Raw genomic sequence first — 21,687 nt, 5'->3', positions numbered from 1 at the left:
CTTGGGGCCTTGTATCAATTTACGTAACCGTTCACAGTAGGATGGCTAGCAAAGTTCACAGTAGGATATATAGCAATCTACTTCTCAAAATCATTGCTGTGCAGATGTGCAGAAATGTTGGAAAATGATAGAATTAAAGTAGGTTATTTATTGCCAGGGATCATTTGTTTTTGAAGCAATTAAGAGGTGCTTTAAACATATCCATTGCATTTGATGATTTTATTCAATGCGAATTAGCAGTCATTCCGTGTGCTTTCTGAAATGTAGATTTAGGTAACTCCGGTAAGGAGGCAATTTCAGAATCAAATCAAAGCCGCCAGTTGAAGTACAAATTTGGTTTTGCCACTTCCCAAACAATTTTTAAACTTAACAATATTAAGTTGAACTGCCCTTAAGGTTCTTAATCTTATTGGCAAGTCAATCTCATTCCCGCCACTTTAAGGGTTTTAATAATATTAACCAACGTTCAGGACTAGTAACAGGAGCTGTATGCTTACAGCCAGCACCCCTCCTCCCTCATTCAGAATGCATAGTACAAATCCAATTTTCTGCTCCAAATCACTCTCCTTCTGCAAGCAATGCCGCATTGCTTCCCTGGTATAAAGAGGATCATTTGCGGGAATTCAACTTCAGTAACTTTTTCTCTTGTTCAGTTAAGTCTCACATATTCGGTCAGCACCTTTTCACATATAGTGACTCCCAACTAAATACTCATCACCTACCATTCCATGCTGTCCAGCATATGTATAGATTATTATACTTACAAGAACAACAATTGACATTTCTATGAACAATTGGCTCCCGTGTTTCGCCCTCAAAATATACAGTCATTCACTTTACAGTATATTCTATGAAGTGCTTTGAGACTTCTCAAAGACTTAATGAGGCACTATATTATTATGCAAGGATTACTATTATACATCAGGAGGATACATTTCTGTCTCAATGCATTTCATACATGATTAAGAACTCAAGCTGATGAGGGGATAGGTGGGAAAGTGGCTGAAAGTGCAGTCTTAAGGTGAGTTTTGAATGCAAAGGGACTTTAGAGAGTGGGGCAGAATGGCTGAAAGCTCACCCAGCTACTTAGGAAGGGTTGGCTGGACTGTGTAAAGCTAGCCAGTGATTTCTAAGCAGAAGGAGCTGCACACAGTAAGGTCGCTGGAAATCACAGAGTGTGTGAGGCAATGCTGTGGAAGGATTTGAACATGAGGACAAGGATCTTTAATTTAAAAATAGCTTACATTGATAAGAATTCTGTAAATGTTGATCTTGGTTGGACCATTACTTCATTGTTTCACTGGATCGCTCCATAAATTACATTATGCAAAACAATAATGCACCAAATTTTTACTTGATTTCACCTGCAGCCAGCACACGACTGTAAAAAGTCTTGATAGCAACTGCGATTCCAGTTATGTCCATAGGATTAAAATAGCTTCTAAAGAAAAAAGCTTGACGTAGAGTTCCTGAAACGATTTATAATTAAGTAAAATTATGGAGCATAGCATTTTTCAGTTGTGCAATTTATGGAATCTAAACGTATTGAATTAATTTTTCAAGACAGTGAAGCTAATTCATATTACATTTGACATGCAATGGAGTATAACGTGAAAGAGTGATAATAACAACCGTATAATTAGATTTTGGATTTTTTTTGTTTCCTTGACAATTAAGCAGACTATATTGTTATTGCTGTGGTTCAAATTCTTCTCTCATCTTCCCAGGTGGCATGGAAACTGGTGTGCCATTGGCTGATGTGTGGTGTTACATGTCTCTTCTGGATAATTGGAACTTAGTTTCACGAATGACTGTCCCACGTTGTCGACACAATAGCCTGGTGTATGATGGAAAAATTTACACCATTGGGGGCATTGGTGTATCTGGCAACCTCGATCACGTTGAGAGGTAAGGGTTGCGTTGCAAATATAAATTAAATTGAGCCAAATGTGAAGGGGGAAAAAGTAGTAAAGGTGCCTGAAATAACGTAAAACTTGCCAATTTATTTCACTGTTGGAATGAATGTGTAAATGTTAAGTCATCTCACGTTTTTTAATATTTCTGTACAAAATCAAAACAAATGTGGAACCAGCCAAAGAAAGTATCCCCAACCCAACAGGAGCCACTGTTAGTTATTACAGCTCTTTTATTTTTCTGGTTAAAATAAGCATCAAAAGCATAAAAAAATTTGCAAACTTAAAATTAAGACCATGAGAATTGTGAGCCTCATTTCATGTGGAGCAAATTTTTCTCCATAAGTACAGCTCAAGATACACTACATCAAATGGTTTCTTCCAGTTAATTTGGGATGTCAACTTCTAAACTGCTAATGGCACAGGAGACATCCTTGCATTTCATATAGCGCCTTATCACGTCATTGAGATATCTCAAAGCGCTTCACAGAATATACTGTAAAGTGGGATTGACTGTGTATTTTGTGAGCCAATTCTAGTGAAATGCAGATTTTATTAGAAAGACTTGATCAGTGGTAGGTTTGTAAATCTAGTTGTTCCATGGGAGCACACAATCACCACACTATCATTTCATCTCTTGGTAAATGAGAGTTCTTAGATGAACATCACATGATGTCTGGGTAAACAAAAAAGATCTAGCAAATTAAACCACCCATCAAACTCATAGCCCCAGGATAGGAGCAAAACTGATTATTATTTAAACAGATGTACAACAGCAACAAAATTACATGTATATAGCGCCCTCCATGCAGGGTAGCATCTCAGAGCGCTTAACAGTGGTGGAGACTGACTCCAAGCGCTGGTGGTGGAGGGAGGTGGCCGTAAACACGGTCAAAGAGGAAGGTTTTCAGGCAGGACCTGAAAAAGGGGAGAGAGGGGGCAAGGCAGAGGGATTGAGGGACAGTATTCCAGAGTTTCGAGGTGTAATGGCTGAAAGCTCGACCTCCAACAGTGGAGCGGAGGGTGCAAGGGACAAGCAGGAGGCTGGTGCCAGTCGAGTGGAGGTGCCGGCTGGTGGATTGGGGAGTGAGGAGGTCGGAGAGGTAGGGAGGTGCCAGAGAGTGAATGGATTTGAACACAATTGTGAGGATCTTGAAGTTGATCAGTTCGGTGATGGGGAGCCAGTGGAGCCCGGCCCGAACTGGTGAGATGTGGGTACGGAGTTTGATCCGGGTCAGTATGTGAGCGGCAGAGTTCTGAATGAGCTGGATCTTTTGAATATGGAGCTGGGGAGTCCGGCGAGGAGTGCGTTAGAGTAATCCAGGCGGGAGGTGACAAACGCATGCACAAGGGTTTCGGCTACATTTGGGGTAAGGTACAGGCGGAGGCGGGCAATGTGGCGGAGGTGGAAGAAGGCGGTCCTAGTCAGGGACCAGATGTGGGCGAAAAAGGACAGCTGGGGGTCGAACTGGACACCTAGATTGGCACTGGTTCGGTGAGTGTGAGGGAGAGCTCAGGGAAGTTGAGGAGTTCAGATCTGCAGGAGCAAAGATGAAGACGTGCACACTAAGCTCTTCTTCAAACCTTTCATCCAGGTTATGATAAATCCTCCATATCTCTAAGGTATCACTATCCCACCTCCACTTCATCTAAAGTCCTAATCCATGCCTATGGCACCTCTAGTCTTGACATCTCCAATTGCCTGCTTGCTGGTCTCCTCAGCTCTCCCCTCCACAAACTAGAGCAGAGAGAGAGCACATCAGCAGAAAATACCTATTCTTCTAAAGGATAGTGGGATTAAGGGATATGTGGACAGGGCAGGTGAATGGAATTAAGTTAGAAGATCAGCAGGGGCCGGATGACCTACTCCTGCTCCTACGTCTTATGGTCTCCCGCACCAAGCTCAGCACCCCAACCCCCCTCTCCCCCCCCCACCATCCTTTCTGGGCTCCACTAGCTCCTCAGATGATCAAATTTAACGTCCCCTCTACCTTCAAAGGTGGAGCAAGGCCACCTTAGGCTTACCTAAGGTGGCCTTGCTCCATCTCACCTCTGTGATCTTATTATTCTAAAGTCCTGCTAACCTCACCGCTCCTCCAACGGTGGTCTCCTTTGTGACCTGCCTGTTCTACCCCATCATCATCAGGCAAACTGACAACAACAACAACAAGAAGATTCCATTTATGGAGCGCCTTTCACGTCGGGAGGACGTCCCAATTTCTTCCAAAATATCCACAATGTTCTGTGAATGTGAACTGGAAATTCCTGGGACCTACAGCACCAGACTGACCGACAGGAACTCCGCTCCGATTAACGTCCAATACCAGAGTTCCCTCAAAGTGGCTGGAATCTTGGATTCCTTATGAACTAACCACATTATGAAATATGCAAATTGGATACCAACATTCAATAACAAAGTGTTAACGCAAACCATAATCATTAATTCTAACATATAATGACACCACCCTCTGATCCCAATCTGTAGCTTCGGTGCAAATCCCTCGTTGTCCCCTCCCGACATGAAAAGCGCTATACAAATGTAATTTGTTGTTATTTTCTGTGAAAAGTGTTTTCTTTTCAAATCTTTGACCGTAATTTCACTTTAGTATGTTGTCTGTCACATCATTATTAGAATGAATTGTTTGGTAAGATCAGTAATTTCAATGAATGTCTTCTTTGCTTCATTGATAGAGCAAACAAATGTGACAAACATGTAATTGCCCCGTGCATTCCTGAACAGCAAAACAACACTGCGATGTACATTTAAACAACATAAAACACCGTGAAGAGTGAGGGATGGTTCTGCACTGTTAATGTTCTATTGTGGTCTTAAAATTAGATGTTAGCAATCCAGACCATGCGCACAATGGCTAAATTAGTTTAAGGTTGACATTATCTGAATTAGTAAAGCCATTGACCACAGGGGTGTACAGCTAATAAACCGTGGGTGAAGTTTAATTTTCATGTTGCAAATTCAGCATTGCACATTTCAAGTGAATTTGGCATCAATCCAAATAGCTTCCGAGAACATATTGCAGAGCTAATAGACAATGTCATGTGCTTTAAAAAACAACTTATATCAATTTTTTTTAATCAATTTTCACGATGCCGACATATATCTGGTCTGTTTTCGATATTGAAAATCATAGCCCATTGTTCTGTAACTGTATGTAACAAAATGTTATCACAAGTAAAATTTAATTGATACACATTCTGAAAAAAATGTTACAAAGGCGGGGCAAGGTGTATGGAGGAATTCCTCTCATCTCTTAAGTGCAATGCCTTTGACCGGGAGAATGCATCACCAACGTTGCTCTACTTAGCAAGAAAGAGAATAATAATAACAATAATAATAATACATTTTCAGTTGATTTTAAAATTGGCAACATCCATTGAAGATTCTGAATTGTTTTACCTTTAAAACACCACCAAGATAAATGAATTAATTTGGTGTAGGTTATTTCAAGATGCAGGGCTCCAGCCCATACCATGTTTCACCCACACAATCGTTTACAAATGAAAATGAAGGCACAGTAGATTCCTGTTATAAAGTGGACCCTTATATTGCTGATTTATTTATAGGGTAATTTATTTATACGATTTATTTATTTATATATTTATTTATAACAGTTTGTTTATTTATCCCCCTCTTCAGCCAACTTCCTGTGTACTAAAAATGACCAATTTTCAGGTTATGGCCACTTTTAGTAGGAAGCGAACCACCTTTATTCATTCACCCTGTTGTCAAAGAATATGCAGCTGCGTTATTGTAAAATCTACTGGTGACACTTTGTCCAGAAGCCTATTTATCATTTGCAAATAATTATATTCCAGTCATTTTAAACAAATAAACAATCGTTTCAGCCCCTTAAAGGATTGCAGCTATTTTAGTGTTCCGTTTTAAGATGTGAAACCAGATTGCCTTCTGGTAGATTTGCTCTTAAACTATTAAATAGTAATTCAATTAAAAACTGTAATGGTTGTGATTGCTCATCTCTGCCTTCACAACTTTTAATTCATCCTGCACAGCAATTGGGAATTTGTTCAAATGGTACAATGCCTTAATAAATCCAATGGTGACCAGGCGTTTATTACAAACACTAAATTTATGAATCAATTGAAGCCTAAAGTTGACATGGAGCAATGGGGAAGCACTGAACTGCATCGACTAATAGGGTAATGTCCACATTTTTCATGCGTAAACTTTGAGCATTACATTTGATGTTCCCTGTGTTCTGCTGAACAGCAGCAGAACATGCTGTGCCCTCTACAGGTGAAGGAAAATTGATCTTTAATTTTATTACATTCAAAAGCCAAAGGTAAATTGGGATATAACTTCGGTAACAAGAGGTATGAGAAGCACAAGGTCTTTTGAAAGCTAATCCTAACCCCTGCCCACCGAAGATAGTACATTTTGTTCACAAAATATACAATTAATTCAATTTACAGTATATTCTGCGAAGCGCTTTGAGACATCTCAATGACCTGATAAGGTGCTATATACATTGCAAGCATTATTTTTAGACAATGCAACAGAGTCATGAGTCTTTTTTGGTTCCAAGAGAGGAAATTCCTAGCAAATAAAAGTTTGTTGTTAACATGCTAATGGCTCTATAAGGTATTATTGTCGAAGTTAGGCTGGGTGGAAAGCCCATTACGGTCCAAGAGTAAAATTCTCTCTTAGTTCTAAGTTAATAGGGAATAATAACTCTAAAGATATTAATCAGGAAAAACAATTTGCAGCTATATTCGTGAGGCTATTTTAAGAGTGCAATCTCTTTGTCAATATCAAGTAAAATGTATTAATTCTACATCAACCAGTCAGTTCTATCTTGGATTCAGCCGTGTGTTGAAGACAAACAAGAGAAATTTTTCAATGTATATTTTCCAAGTCTCTTTTATAGGTGTCATGCTCTGGATAAGCAGGCATTCAGTCAACCTACTCTTAGTTTACCCCCAGTGTTACTCTGTCCTGATGGGTAGACAGATGAGCATCTCTCCATCTCTGACTTTTCCTTTGTCCTTATCCTGCCTTCCCACTTTCCTTCAATTAGATTGGGAGCTCCAAATGTGGGGATAATTAGGTAAAAATCAAATCCCACTTGTAAGAAATTAAGTCCTTTATACTCCCAATAATGGTTAATATACAAGAACAAATGGCAACGATTGTACATCTCATACAACCATCCCCTTTATTGAGGTTAAAAGATGAATTCACTGAATGTTCTTAATTGGCTTAGGGAGAGTTATATCTAAGAGTTGACATGAATTTAGTGATTCCAAAATTGGCTTTCAACCATGTAACACCATATTCCCATTTGAGATTTAATATTTTATTAATCAATTAAGTAATTTGTACCATCAAACCTGCCAGTTACTTCTCCTGACGTCAATTTCAAAAACCTGCCTCGTTAAAAAGAGACCGATTCTAGTGACGGACGGAGAGCAACATATCTTTCAGCAGCTGATGAAGTGGCCAACGCTTCTATCATGGTTTAAACTTTCATTGACCAAGATGAAATAGAGTTCTTTGATAACCCACAATGAATGTCTTTCCAAGTGATTTGATTCACTACTAGCTAAGTAAATGTTGTTTTACTATACCACATATGATAACAAAGTTGGACAGAAACTTCAGAGAAGTCAAAAGAGCTTGAATCGGAAAGTTTTGTGTTTGATATTAGGAGGTAAAAGACTTTAAACATATAATTAGTTTGGCTTTCTTGGAGTTTGGCTGACATGGACTCATTGGGGCGTCTCTCATGTTAGCTAGTGTGGTCCCTTGGGTCATCTCTCACTTTGACTAGCATTGTCTCTTGGGGTCTCTCTTTAGTATTTTGGGTCTTCTTGTCCTGCCACTGCTTTATTTTTAGCTGTGACGGGTAGCTTAACTTTTGGTGACAGTCTTTGTTTTTGTCTTTAACAGTATCCATTTTTTCTTTCCTTTCATAGAAAAACTGTTAGAGAGGAATTTTGACTGCCTCTACATTTCTGCTTTTAAATTTAATATCTGTTGAATCTGATAAAAGCCTGTCTCAGCCTAACTCCATCTATCTAGGAGAGTTGACCTGATCCAATCTGGCTAATAATATTCACTCAATCAACCTGTTTCAATCTGTCTCTCTCTGAACACAACTCCCCATTAAAATACCTGTTGAACTTTCCTCTGTTAAATTTCTGGGTCAACCTCTTGTGGGTGTGAATGGGCTGAGATGGTCAGAGTGAAACTCCAATCAGGTGGTCCCTGTTTTTTGCTTTTCTTCTTAAGATTGAGGACCTTTCACTGGGAGCATGGATTCATTAGGTTTTAATCAAACATATTCTTCCTGGTAAACTATTTTTGGTATGAACACCTCTTCAATGTACAAGCACCGAAATAGAGAATTAATTCTTCCCACTGTGCTGTTACAAGTGACAAATATTGCTATATGGCCTCATTTGTAACCTGACTTGTTTTCTCTAACCTCATGCCTGTTTGGTACCAAACTGACATATTTGTAATGCTAATAAGATGACAGGATAAAGGCTCTTTAGTTCAGCTACCCATAGAGCTGTGTTATATTCAATCATAACCAAAATTAACCTCAACTATATGTGGAGTCCTGTAGCTCAGTGGTTAGAGCACTTGAAAGAGCTGGGTTTGATTCCCGGCAGGTTTCCTTAGGCAAGTTTCCTTACTCCACCCGCCTCTGTTTACCTAGCAGTAAGTAGGAACCTGGTTGTTAGTCATTTGGCAGATCGCTTTTCTGGGGATAATAATTCCTTCAAAAAAAATAATAATAATAAATTGGTCACTTCAATCCATGACTGTTTGGGGGACGCTGCTGTGCACAATTTGTTGCCACATTTCGCGGACAAAATATACAGTCAATTCACTTTACAGTATATTCTGTGGAGTGCTATGAGACATCTTGAAAATGTGATGAGGTGCTATATCAAATGCAAAGATTATTATTATTACTTTTAATTCAGTTTTCAATAAGCACTGAATTGAACACAATGTTTTATATGCACAATTTGATGCTATTGGGTGGTTAAGCTACAGTGTCTATGCAACACCAACACTGTGTCCTCATTATTTTGCTCAACTTTCCCAAATGGAGTTGATCCTAAGACAGTGAAGATAATGAATAGAAAACGTGGCACCATTCTGAAGGGATAAATAATTTAAAGGATAGCTGACAATGTGCCCCTCTCTCACCCATCCTGGATGGGGCACATGACTTGTGCTGCCGTTTCCCAGTTTTGCTTTCAACCATTCCTCCAAATAATATCCACAACTGCAGTTGTATAGGATGGATGCAGACATCCTTGTCTCAGGCTCCATATGGTGGAATGCAATTATAGTGGCAAGCAGCCAACAAGGGAGGAAAATGAGAGAAAACAATATAAGAAGGCTGTAAATTCCTGCCATGTAATGAGCTGATAAATACCTCATAACCACCAGTTTTAAGACCTTTATATTGTAATTGGCCACTGGGGTACAGTCATAGTTAAATAAAGGTATTCAATGGAATTGTTTTACTTTTGAGCAGCAAAATTGTAGCATTTTTAATTAAAGATTGTCTTTTATAGGAGTTGAATATGCTTAGCATTTTAAGAACTGGCAGTGGTGTGATCACGACAGGTAATGGTTAATGGTACATGAACATTTTATTCTTCCAGGTACGACACAATTACCAATCAATGGGAGACGGTGGCACCTCTTCCTAAGGCTGTGCATTCTGCAGCAGCAACTGTATGTGGTGGCAAAATCTATGTGTTTGGTGGAATGAATGAGGCCGGCCGGGCAGCTGGAGTTCTACAGTCATACGTCCTTCAAACAAACACTTGGACATTCATTGAATCTCCTATGATAGGTACAGTAGAGCGTGTTTGAAAACTACAAAATGTACTCTCTTAACACAGAGATGTTTATGAAAAAAATTGTACCGTCTGTGTTCTCCTAAAAGCTGTGCTAACAGCCCTAAAATATGCCTGCATCCCGACTGCATTCTGCCCCCATCTACATCCTGAACACAAAAATTCCATCTTCCTATTAAACGTGGTGAGACGTCTTATCGGAAAGACATCACCTCCAACAGTGCAGCACATCCTCAGCACTGCATTGCAGTGTCAGCCTTGACTATATTAGTTCAAAGTCTCAACATGGGATTTGAACTTACAACCTTCTGACTTAGAGGTGAGATTGCTACCAACTGAGACAGGCTGCATGCAACATTTCGCACGGTTGATGAGCTTTGACTCAGTACCGAACAAGATCATCAGATGTGACTGATGATGTGAAGAATTATTCTTGATTCGGTAATTTAACTTTATTGTCTCTGGAAGGATGCTGTAGAATGTGTTTTGAATAGATATATTGATTTCTTTAAGCAGCTTCATTGGGGTGGGAAATGTAGGATTTCAAGCCATCACATAAAAACAACATGAGAGACTAAGAATTTTCAAGAGTTCAGTATGAATTTTTCTTAGCAGCATGTTGAAATACCAGTAAAAATAGACTTTTAAGCTTTTTTAAAACAATTAAGAGCAGAGTTCTTGAAGAACTGTGTTCTATGCATTTATAAGTGGTGCTGCCATTCAAACAATATCACCTTATGATGATTCACACAGTGAGGTAACAGCAGCAAGTCTGTGGAGCTCTTTCCTCGCTCCCTGGGTGGTGTTTGAGCCACAGGCAGAACACCATCTGATCAAACTGATCACAGTTGGGCACAAACCTAGATGAATACAATTGCAGTCCTATCTTTGTTTAATCTGCAAACATGATCCAGATGTCTTTGTGACTCGTCAGTCTCCCTTTCCCACTCTCACTCTGCCCTCTCTATCTTTGGTCCTTGACACTCCTCTAACAAATGTAATTTGTTGTTGTCGTTGTTGTTGAACAGTGGCTTAAAGATCTTCATAGTTCCAATTTTTTCACAGCTATCTACCGCTTCCTTTGCCCCACACCCCAGAGAATTGCCTGCTTTGTCTATTCCTACCATGTTTGATTAGTCTCTTTTGGTTTAAAGAAGTTGTACTTCTAGAGGTTGAATTCGAGGGGAGCCTTTGGTGTAAGGAGATAATTAATGTTGGATTTCTTGGCTGAGTGGAAGAAGTTGAATATTTCAGTTGTTATGTCTGTGTAATTTATTTTCCCTCAAGCACTTGCAGTTATAGTAGATTATTTCTGCTATTCGTGCTAATTGGAAGACTTATGTTGCTGGGTTTTTAGAAACTTGAGAGGAGATTGCTTTCTTCTGTCTCTCAGGAATTATTTGATGAGCTTGAATTTTTCATCAGTCTTGAGGATTGAAGGGAAATCTTGGAATTGTAATTACTGCTTTGCTTATGAATCAAAATTGGGGTCATTTTGTGTTTCGTTTCCTGGTCAGATTTTTTGTCCACTGAAGTGTCACCTTGTGGAGGTGACTCTTGCCAGGTTTTCCTTTTGCATGATATTTACTTGAGTATTCATTCACCTGTGTTGAAGTTCTTGTATAACATTTTTGGGAAGTTTGGGTATTTTATTAAATGGTTCCTGCTGATCTGCCCAGCAATCCCCCAGATAAAATTGGGTATTCACTTCATGGTTGTTTGTGGGACACTGCTGTGTGCAAATTGGCTGCTGTATTTGCCTACAAATACTCAGTCACTACACTTTATAATAAATCCTTTGAATATAATAATATATAATATAATAATAATCCTTGCATTTGATATAGCGCATTTCACGTCTTCTATACGTCTCAAAGCGCTTCACAGAATATATTGTAAAATGATTTGACTGTATAGTTGTGGGCGAAATGCGGCAGCCAATTGCGCACAGCAGTGTACCACAAACAGTCGTGGATTGAAGTGACCAATTTTTTTTCTTGAGGGATTATTATCAGGCATGTGGAGTAAGGAAATTTGCCCTGATAAGCATTTTTTGAGAAATTTCAACAATGTAATAAGGTGATATATCAAATGCAAGTTATTATTATCTGCTTTATGATGTTTTGTACCAGAATATTTCTGGTTCCCAGATATAGCTTTACTGTATAATATGCCACAGGGATGGAAATGTATCTGTGGAAAATAAATGATCTGAATTCGCTAATTCAAAGCTTTTTTATTTATCTGGGGAAAGTGGACCAATAAAGAAGATTCGGGCTTTGGCCAAAGCCAGGATAAAGCAAAATTTGCTGTTCGTAGAGTGCATTGTGGATCTGTTTCTTTCCTTCAGGAGTTTGTTTTTTTGTTTCAAGAAATAAAAGAAACCATCAAGTATTTGAGAAACTAATTCATGGCTGTGGATGGTTATCTTGTTTTAGCACTGAGCTCTGCAATTAAAGATCCTATAGGAAAATTTTATCAGGCCTCCACTGTCACTTTAGGGCAAAGTTAATTTTGTTTGTTTTGTTTGTCCTGTAAAATAAAAGGAATTGGAATTATTAGGCGAATGAGTTCAAAGTATCCAACAACTGCAATTTTATATTTATATAGCACCTTTCACGGTTGGGAGGATATCTCAAAAGAGTTTTACAGAGCTGACAAAGATATCGTTTGGGAGGTTGGATGGGACCAATGGGCATTCTTGCCTGAAACTGTGCTATGTGACAGGATGTAATAATAAATAATTATTTATCAATGGTATTTATAGAAGCAATACTTTTTTATAAAAGTATCGCTTTGATACAGTGCAATACATATCAACGTTGATAAGTATCGCATTGTTTAAAGTTCTGGTTATCTCACAACGTACGGTCACAAAAAAAACTCCTCTCTTCCCATGACCCTTCCTGACTTCCATCATAATGAGTGAGCCCAAAGGGTAACCTGTGGCTGATACTGAACCTGTTACTATGCACGATTTCAGTCTGTGCGTTCATTTTTCACCCTTTATGATTAAAATATACTTGAAAAGGTGAATCCCGGTAAATGTACTAAATCAAACTACTAACTCGATTATTAACAGTTGCTTCCATTCGAAACTCATACTCTAACTATATTATGGACGCAGCATATTCATTATTTTGATGATGAGTTTTTTATGTTATTTCAAAACGAACCTTTGAAAACAAGTCACTGAGGGGTGCAGCTCTGTTATAATGTGCTTCTTTTCAAAATGCATTAGGTTATAAAATAGTTGCAGTGTGGTTCCCATTGATTGATGTGTTGTTGGTGTACTTGCTTCCCACATGCCAGTCAGCTCTCATTCTAACATGGTCAACTTCTGAGTCATTAAGTTGCTTTAACTTTTGTCTAACATTTCTAGTGAACTCACAGCGCACAGGAGGCAACGTTGGCAGAGGCCTGATGACCAGATGTCGGCAGTTTTTACTTCCCATGATTCTGAATCATCATGTCGGCACCGACATCACTTTCTGTTTTGTATATGCGCAGCTCAGAGGAAGTGATGTCGGCGGCGATTGATAAGTCAGACATTTTTTTAGCGCTTAAACCAAATGGCCATACAGTAAACCGGCAAGCGGCCAGCAGACACCCGCAGTGAAACCATCCATTGCCCCTCATTATTAACATGAGGTGGGATGTTATGCATCACAACTATCACGTTATTATCAAGACTCAACTCCATGAACAGTAAAATAAATGTGACGTGAAACTCTACATGAAGTAACTGTGTATCTTGTTTATTCTGTCAATAGATAACAAGTACGCTCCTGCAATCACTCTCAATGGTTTCGTATTCATTCTTGGAGGGGCCTTTGCCAGAGCTACTACAATCTATGATCCTGATAAAGGCAACATCAAGGCAGGGCCAAACATGAACCACTCCAGGCAATTCTGCAGGTATGAGTAATCAAACAATCTTTTTTTAATTCTCCTTGACATGATTTAAGCAGTTGTGCCACTACCTCAGTGACAAGTAGCAAAAGCAGGCTCCCTAGGCAGATGGTGGAAGCAGAAAGTGTTGATTCTTCGAAGAACAAATTAAATAGATTTCTGTTGGAAGATAATATCTCGGGATAGGGTATATAGTTTGGTCCACGACATGTTAAGCGACTGCCAGGATGGTGGAAGCCAAACTAGATGGATCTTGGTCTTTTTGTCCTAGTAAATTCTTATGTTCTTATGTTCTAAAAATGAGATTTAAATCTATTGACAGAAGCATTGTATATTGTTCTCGAAAGCTCAGGTGTAAATACTGTCATGTATGTTCCACAAAAGCTTTTACCTTTGGAGTACTGCGAGCTGAACTCTGCATCATTGAACAAACAAGCTTGTCTTTAAGTCAGGAGGAAATCGTCACTGCATGATAGCTGGAGCAATAGAGTTCTTGACTCTCATTTAACCTTTGTCTGAATCACAGTCTCACCTACAATTCAAACTCTTTATTTCCATTTAAATCAGTATCCTGAATTAATTCTGAACTAAACTGCTTGGATAGCACACTTTGTAGAACCAGTGCTCTCCATTCCAGGGGGAGAAAATTGCTGGCAAGATAGGTTTCACCGTCAAAAGAGGTTAACACAGGTTGACAGTGATAACACACACTGAGAGTTCGTTGGGCATACTGTTCTGCCCTACTGAATGAGGAAGGAACCATGGTAATTGAGAGCGTCCATCTGAGGCGAACAACATGAAAAGATATACTAAGGCATATGATCTCATTAAATTCCTATGTTTCTTCAGTTCAGTAAAACATGCAGTCCAACATTGTGCTCAGTCTTTGTAACTTCAAATGTCGTGAGTTTCATCAGTTTTTACTCAGACCAGTAGATAAGTTCCAAGCGAGTGAATAGGTTATTTTGTCCTCATCTTGTATATGAAGACTATATGAAAATTAATTAAAAGGTTTAAGATTTTTTTGCCAGTTTGGTATCTGACACATCACGCGGAAACCCATCACTATGCTTAGGAATATCCAAACCAAATTGAGAGTTCCATGCATCCCACCGACACATGGAAATTCCCCTGTATTGGAATTCAATGCTCACTCTCTCCCTGGAGGGATACATCCTGTTTACCACCACAGACAGCTGGCACGATTCTGACATTCCATCGCCAAGCATTGTCACTTTGGTGCCTTTATCAGCTCCAAGCACCTGCTTACCTTACTCCCCACCCTCCCTGCCCCCGAGGATAAATAAAAAGAAAGTAGTTTCTCTGGATTTAGGTAAGGAAGATGTCTTTCTTTAGGGAGAGAGGGCATATTCTATTCCAGAAATTGGGAAATTTAGGTGGAATTTAAGTGGAATTCAGCTTGGTTTGGATACACAGTGATGGGTTTCTGCATATGTCAGGCACCCGGCTGACCATAAAAAAATCTTCCTTATTTAGGAAGGCAGAATGGTGTGGCCACTGAACTCTCCATGTTCACTTCTTTTGATGGTGAAACTCATCCTACCCGTACCCTTACCCTGAAATAAGTACATTTCATCAAGTTTGTGGAGTCCTGTAGCTCAGTGGTTAGAGCACTCGCTTTGCAAGTGAGAGACCTGAGTTCAATTCCAGGTAGAGCAAAATCTTGGGCTTTCGTTTCCTTACTCCACACGCCTGATAATAATCCCTCCAAAAAAACAAAATGATAATAAATTGGTCATTTTCAATCCATGACTGTTTGTGGGACATTGTTGTGCACAATTGACTGCCGTGTTTGCCCACAACTATACAGTCAATTCACTTTACAGTATATTCTGTGAAGCGCTTTGGGATGTCTAGAAGACGTGAAAAGTGCTATATCAAATGCAAGGATTATTATTATTATTTAATAATGGCCACTGATGGCCAGAGCTGTATAAATACTGCATCTGCTGCTACATGCTTTTCACAGCTCAAGTGAAAGTTCATGGAGGGATGTGGTGTTAAAACAGCAGGTAAAACTGCATTGTAAAAATGAATTACTGAGCGCATTTTAAGAATCTTAACTGTGAAATGTTAAATATGAGCAATTTTGATATTTAATTTTTTTTAATTTTCAAAAGTCATTTGGAGAGTATCCCATTCGGAATGGTTAGTGAAACTGATGATGTATGATTTTTTAGGATACTATGCTTAAATATAGCTTCAGCTCTGACATATTGAGGTTTAATTTGTGTTGGTCGCAAACCAGATTTGTTGCTTTATTTAACACAGCCAATTTATTTTACTTATCTGAGGATGTGGGTAACAATAGCATTTGGCCAATCTTTAAGCCCATCCCTAGAGGTGATGGTGGTGGTGGGCCTTCTCATTAAACTGCTCCAGTCCTTGGTGCTCCCATGAGAGTGTTGGGTAGGATACAAATATCACAAATTAAACCAAAATATGCGGCCTAACATTCATTGTATTCATTTGCAACGCATTAATTAGAAGTTGACACCAAACAGTGTGAGGGAGCCAAGGGTGTGTGTGTGGTGTGGGGGTGGTGGTTATGTGTGTGTGTGTGGGTGGGAGGTTAGTTATGTGTGTGTGGGGGAGTTGATTGTGTGTGTCTGTGTGGGGGCTGGGGGTTGGTTGTGTGTGTGGGGATGGCTTGGTTATGTGTGTGTGTGGGGGTGGGGAGGTATGGGAGAGGCTCTTTAGTTATCCATGGGCATCGTTGACGACATTTATTAATTATATAGTAATTATCATTGGTGTTAGTTAATTAACATGTCAGAAATCACAATTGTCATCCCTACATCTGTTCCACTCAAGCCATTTTACTTTCATACATGTTGTAATATTCCATGTACAATGAAAACAAATCTACAGTGTTGTTGGGTCTTCCAATTTATTTTCAAACAGTTTCAAACACTGTAAAATCTTCAGATCTCACCAAAGAAATTGTAGAGGAGACAGCACTGAACAGTGATGTATAACTTGGTATACCTTGTTTTGAACTTAAGGATGTTGGAAGGTTAATGTTTTCCCAATTTATATAAAAAACTATGAGTCTCAATTGTTCAGACCCATTGTATTAACAAGTGACCTGTGACATGATCCAACATGAGCACATCAATACTACTTCATGAATTCCGTGTTCATAAGGCCTGAAATTCTACTTAATCTAAGCCTGCAAGAGCATTTTATCTTCAAATTTAATATCACACAAAACTGAGGATAATTTTTAAATTCGGTTTTATTTCGAAACCTAATCTTTTTAACTGTAAAAGCAGGTTACACATTGATTGAATTTAAGAATTTCCCACAATTCTGTACAATTATAAATTGTAAGATAGAATGGTTTTACAGTTCAAAGCTAGGTACAATTTCAGGCCTATAAAGGTTAAGATTTAATTTAAACTATATAGTTTCGAAAATAAAATTAATGTATTACATTAGCAGCCAATACCAGCCAACCTCCTTTTCATTATTCTATATTGGTTTTTTTTTTGCTTTGATCTATGAAATGAACAAGCAAAGATAATGTGAAATGAATGAGTAAAGTTTATCCATGCATGGATAGTTTAAGAGAGAGGAAATGCCATTTCTGCAAATTCCCAGCAACATCCGTCCTTCCTTGATAAGAATTGTATCTCTCCTTTGGAGCAAGCTTTTTTTAATGCTAACACACTAAGCCAGTCACATCTTTGACTTTTTCCTCAGGTTTCAAAATGTAAATCGCCTTGCATATGTAAGGGATTTTGTATTATTCAAATAAATCATCCTGACATTTCAGATGCTGCTGCATAATAGACTTTTATTTAACTTTGCTTGAAGAAGGATGGGAAGCTCAATTTTCAATAATAACTTTTTGTACTATTCACTTTCAAGTCAATGGAGGGATTGTATAGCTTGAGCCTCGTAATTAACAAGTACTAGATTGAAGACTAAAGGACATCTTTCAGGAAGACTAATAGAATAGAAGATAAGGAACACATAATCGCTAACAGTGGACAGGAATAAACAGTATAAAATAAGATCAGCCAGCAGCTATAAAATGTAAATAGATGTGATCGATTAATGTATTCCGAGTTCTTTCTTAATATTCCGTTAAATTTAATCACATTTCAGAACGAGGACAGCAAATTGGAATATTTAGGTAAAACATTTTTTTTAAATTTTGTGCAAAAGAACTAATTCAAGTGCAGGTTACAGACACCAAGAGCACATTCGTACTTCCTAAACCAAACCCAATGGAAGGAAAGCCTTGGTTCAAGGTGGAATAAATTATGTAATTGTATATTCTAGCACTGCTTTGTATAATAAAGATCTATTAAAATCCATTGGTTAATTAGAAACATTAACATAGAAAGCATATCTGTCCTGGGGAATACAATGACTCATTATCTTCACATCATCACTGGCATTTGAATGAAAATGGACCTTGTTTGAAACCAATGTGATGAACAAGGACATGATGTCCTTTACTGAGGGTGAGACTGTTAAATCACATTTCAATTGGTAATATCACGGACTGTGCAAATAGTATATGTCTGTCCATTTCTTTAACATATTAATTTTTAGTGTATAATTGCCCCGTTCTGATGATGCAACAAAGTCATAACTATGGAGTTGTCCTCCGGAAAGAAGATGATATATTCAGTTAATTGCCAATAATATTCAGTTAATTACACAACAATAATATGCCCGCTCTCCAATATTCCCTTCGGGATCTGTACAGAAAAAGAAAAGTATTACAGTAAGAGACACGCTGTACAGAGGATGCTTTGTATAATTAATCAAATAACGATAAACAATTCAGGTTTCTCAGAGGCCTGGCCCTGCAGATAGTCAGCAGGTTACAGCAGTGACTTTTCGAAAGGTGAACACTGTGGTATTTACTCCTCTGAAGCCTCATCTTTTCTGAGTGTAAAAAGACAGCGGCATTTTGAGCAGAGCACATACATCAATCCCAAAGTCAATAATTATGGATGTTGTGAAAAGACATCACAAAAAACAAATGGGTTTAGGTGCAGTCCTCCTGCCAACCAGCTGCTTGTCAAAGATAGGGAAGCTCAAGGGCTTTGTGCTGAAGCTGCTTAATGCATTTGCATTTAACAAGCCTGTTACTGAAAACTATAGTTTCCTAGCTTTTTAAACATGATTGAGCAATTTGAGGGGGAAAAAAAATTACAGCATTTATGGAGTCTTCTGTGTTCTATTCTTACTTCAATTTTGGAAAAAAAAGACAGGTTGTGTTTTCTCCAATATGGCCGATGAAAACCCTGCAAACTGAGGATTAATCGAGAAACCTGGGTTCAATTCCTGGCAAGGCGAAATTTTGGGCAAGTTTCCTTACTCCACACGCCTAATAATAATAATCCCTCAAGAAAAAAAAACAATAATAAATCAGTCACTTCAATCCATGACTGTTTGTGGGACACTACTGTGAGCAATTGGCTGCCATGTTTCGCCCACATGGCAATTCACTTTACAGTACATTCTGTGAAGCGCTTTCAGACATCTCAAAGACGTGAAAAGCGCAAATCAAATGCAAGGATTATTATTATTGTTATAATCAAAGGTTGGGTAAAGAGCGCCATCAAAGAAAAATCAGGGGACATGATAATGAATGCAAAGCAGATTGCTTTCTTCTCAAATTTCGGTCATTGTTCAGGGAAATGTTGGGTTTGTTGGGGTGAGGAGCTCAGCGCTAGGGATTGGAATAGGTTGTCCATTCAAAGGATGCAGTACCCCAACGCACACTCTGGTGTCCCCAAGCCTTGGCTCCTGCCTAATACTTTCTGGAATTAGGTAAACAGGATGCATCCCTCCAGGGAGAGATAGTGCATTCCATTCCAAGAATCTTTTTCTGGGATTTCCATGTGTAGATGGGATGCATGGAATTCTCAGTTTGGTTTGGATACTCTTAAACACGAGGAAGGGTTTCCGCATGTGTCAGGCACCCAACTGACGAAAAAAAAGCCATTAAAAGGCTCTAATGATGCACCCACTAGTAAAAGGCCTCACAATGAAAGTTCCCTTTTCTTCAGGGAAATCTCTGAGGCATTTGTGAATTTTGACCCGAGATCTCATTGTGGCTGAAGTCTCACCAATCAGCAAGGATTCCCTGTAGAGAAACTCAATCCATTTGCTGGATGCTTTTTCAACTTCAATGTCAACATCAAGCATTTCCACATCAAGCTGTCGTCAGCATAATAATATTATAATCCTTACATTTGATCTAGGGCCTGTCTCAAAGAATTTCACAAGATATACTTCAAAGTGTAGTGACTGTATATTTTCAGACAAATGCAGCAGCCAGTTTACACACAGCAATGTCCCACAAACAGCTATGAAGTGAATGATCAATATTATTTGCTGTATTATTGGCCAGGACCCATGGCAAAGTCCCTTCTTTTTTAGAATCGTGCCAAGGGATCTTTCATGTCCACCTGAACAGGCCAATCCCGGCACTGCATCTGAGTGTCAGTCTGCTTGTGGCACGTGGGAAAAAGCAGAGTGCTTACATTTGCTCGGTCCCAAAATACCAGCCTCAGAAGAAGTCTCTGTCTCTGTCTCGCCTGTGCCAGTATGGACTTTATTATCCTTTACCAGGTATCTTATGACCACTCCAAGGGCATGTTTCTGCTGATCAGTAAAGTTAAAGACCTTGGGAGTTTTGCAGATGGAATGAGATTTCTCCTTTACAAACTGAAAGTCAGTAACTTATAGACTCATTTAATCTTACAGCACAGAAGGAGGCCATTCGGCACATCGTGTCTGTGCCGGCTCTTTAAAAGAGCTTTCCAACTTTACCCACGCGCCCCACTCTGTCCAGCGCCTTGGGACATCCTCCCGATGTGAAAGGTGCTACACAAATGTAATTTTGTTGTTGTTGTTTCCCTATAGCCCTGCAATTTTTTCCTTTTCAAGTATATATCCACTTCCCTTTTGAAAGCTACTACTGAATCTACTTCACCACCCTTTCAGGCAGTGCATTCCAGATAACTTTATTAACCAGTAGAATTTCTCCCTTATGAATGCCAATTGATAGAGTTATGATCTCTAATGCGTACTGCATCCAACTAATTTCATAGAGTATCTCCAGAGCTGGCAGGCAGAAGAGGTTGCCCTTTATCCTCAACAGGATTGAGACCGAGTATCCATTAATGAAATAAAAGAACGCTGTATCCCTACAAAACTTGGTCTCTAGAACCTAAAGAGAAAAATGTTAAAGAAATTATACTATTCATCCTCTATGTAATGGAGATTTTGTGCTAATTTTATTTTCTATCCTCTCCTACTGCCCCATCCTTCCCCTAACAAGTCTTTCTGGCGTAGCTTTGCTTTTTTTTGTTAATCTGTTTAACACCCGAGTCAATTTATAATGCAACTGTGACAGATATTGTTCAGACCTTTCATATTCAATCTGTTGACTTGTGTTGTGCTTGAGTGTAATTCATCACAGTTCATTTTAGTGAAGTAACAGTGGGGGGAGGGGTTGAGGGAAGAAAGTGGATATATAAAAAGTACAATTGATTAAGAACAGAATATATATTTGGAGCATGATGAGATCTCAAAACCATATCACTGGAAAAATTGGCCAATGTCACATTTACCCAAGTTAAATGTTTTTATCAGACATATTTGGGATGAGTCATTTTAGGCTAACTATTAATCTTTATCAGGGGATTAAGCAGTGAGCTATTTCTCCGTGAGTTTATTTATTGTGGAGTCTCAAAGTGTAGTGGTTTGAGCACTCTCCTACAAACGAGAGGACCCAGGTTCGATTCCTGGGTAGGGTGAAACCTTTTCTTACTGCACACGCCTCTGTTTACCTAGCAGTAAGTAGGAACCCAGTTGTTAGTCGAGTGGCAGATAGCTTTCCGGGGGTAATAATCTCCCCACACCAAAACAAGTGGTCACTCAATCCACGACAGTTTGTGGGACACCGCTGTGGGCAATTGGCTGCCCCGTTCCACTTTGCAATATA

At 38.9% G+C, this 21,687-nt stretch overlaps 1 protein-coding gene across 1 annotated transcript in view; it reads left to right on the top strand.

Moving 5' to 3' along the window:
- Window positions 1-21,687, top strand: part of LOC103180920 (kelch-like protein 29) — a 203,573-nt gene that overhangs the window by 168,273 nt on the left and 13,613 nt on the right. Inside the window, exons 10-12 of the mRNA XM_007897033.2 lie at window positions 1,728-1,908; window positions 9,579-9,772; window positions 13,550-13,694. Of these exons, the coding sequence (XP_007895224.1) occupies window positions 1,728-1,908; window positions 9,579-9,772; window positions 13,550-13,694 (520 nt within the window). The remainder of the gene's footprint in view (window positions 1-1,727; window positions 1,909-9,578; window positions 9,773-13,549; window positions 13,695-21,687) is intronic.

Source organism: Callorhinchus milii, unplaced genomic scaffold (assembly GCF_018977255.1).
Source record: "Callorhinchus milii isolate IMCB2004 unplaced genomic scaffold, IMCB_Cmil_1.0 Scaffold3, whole genome shotgun sequence".
In the NCBI taxonomy this organism is placed as follows: Eukaryota; Metazoa; Chordata; class Chondrichthyes; order Chimaeriformes; family Callorhinchidae; genus Callorhinchus; species Callorhinchus milii.
This window is presented reverse-complemented; position numbering and strand designations above follow the sequence as displayed.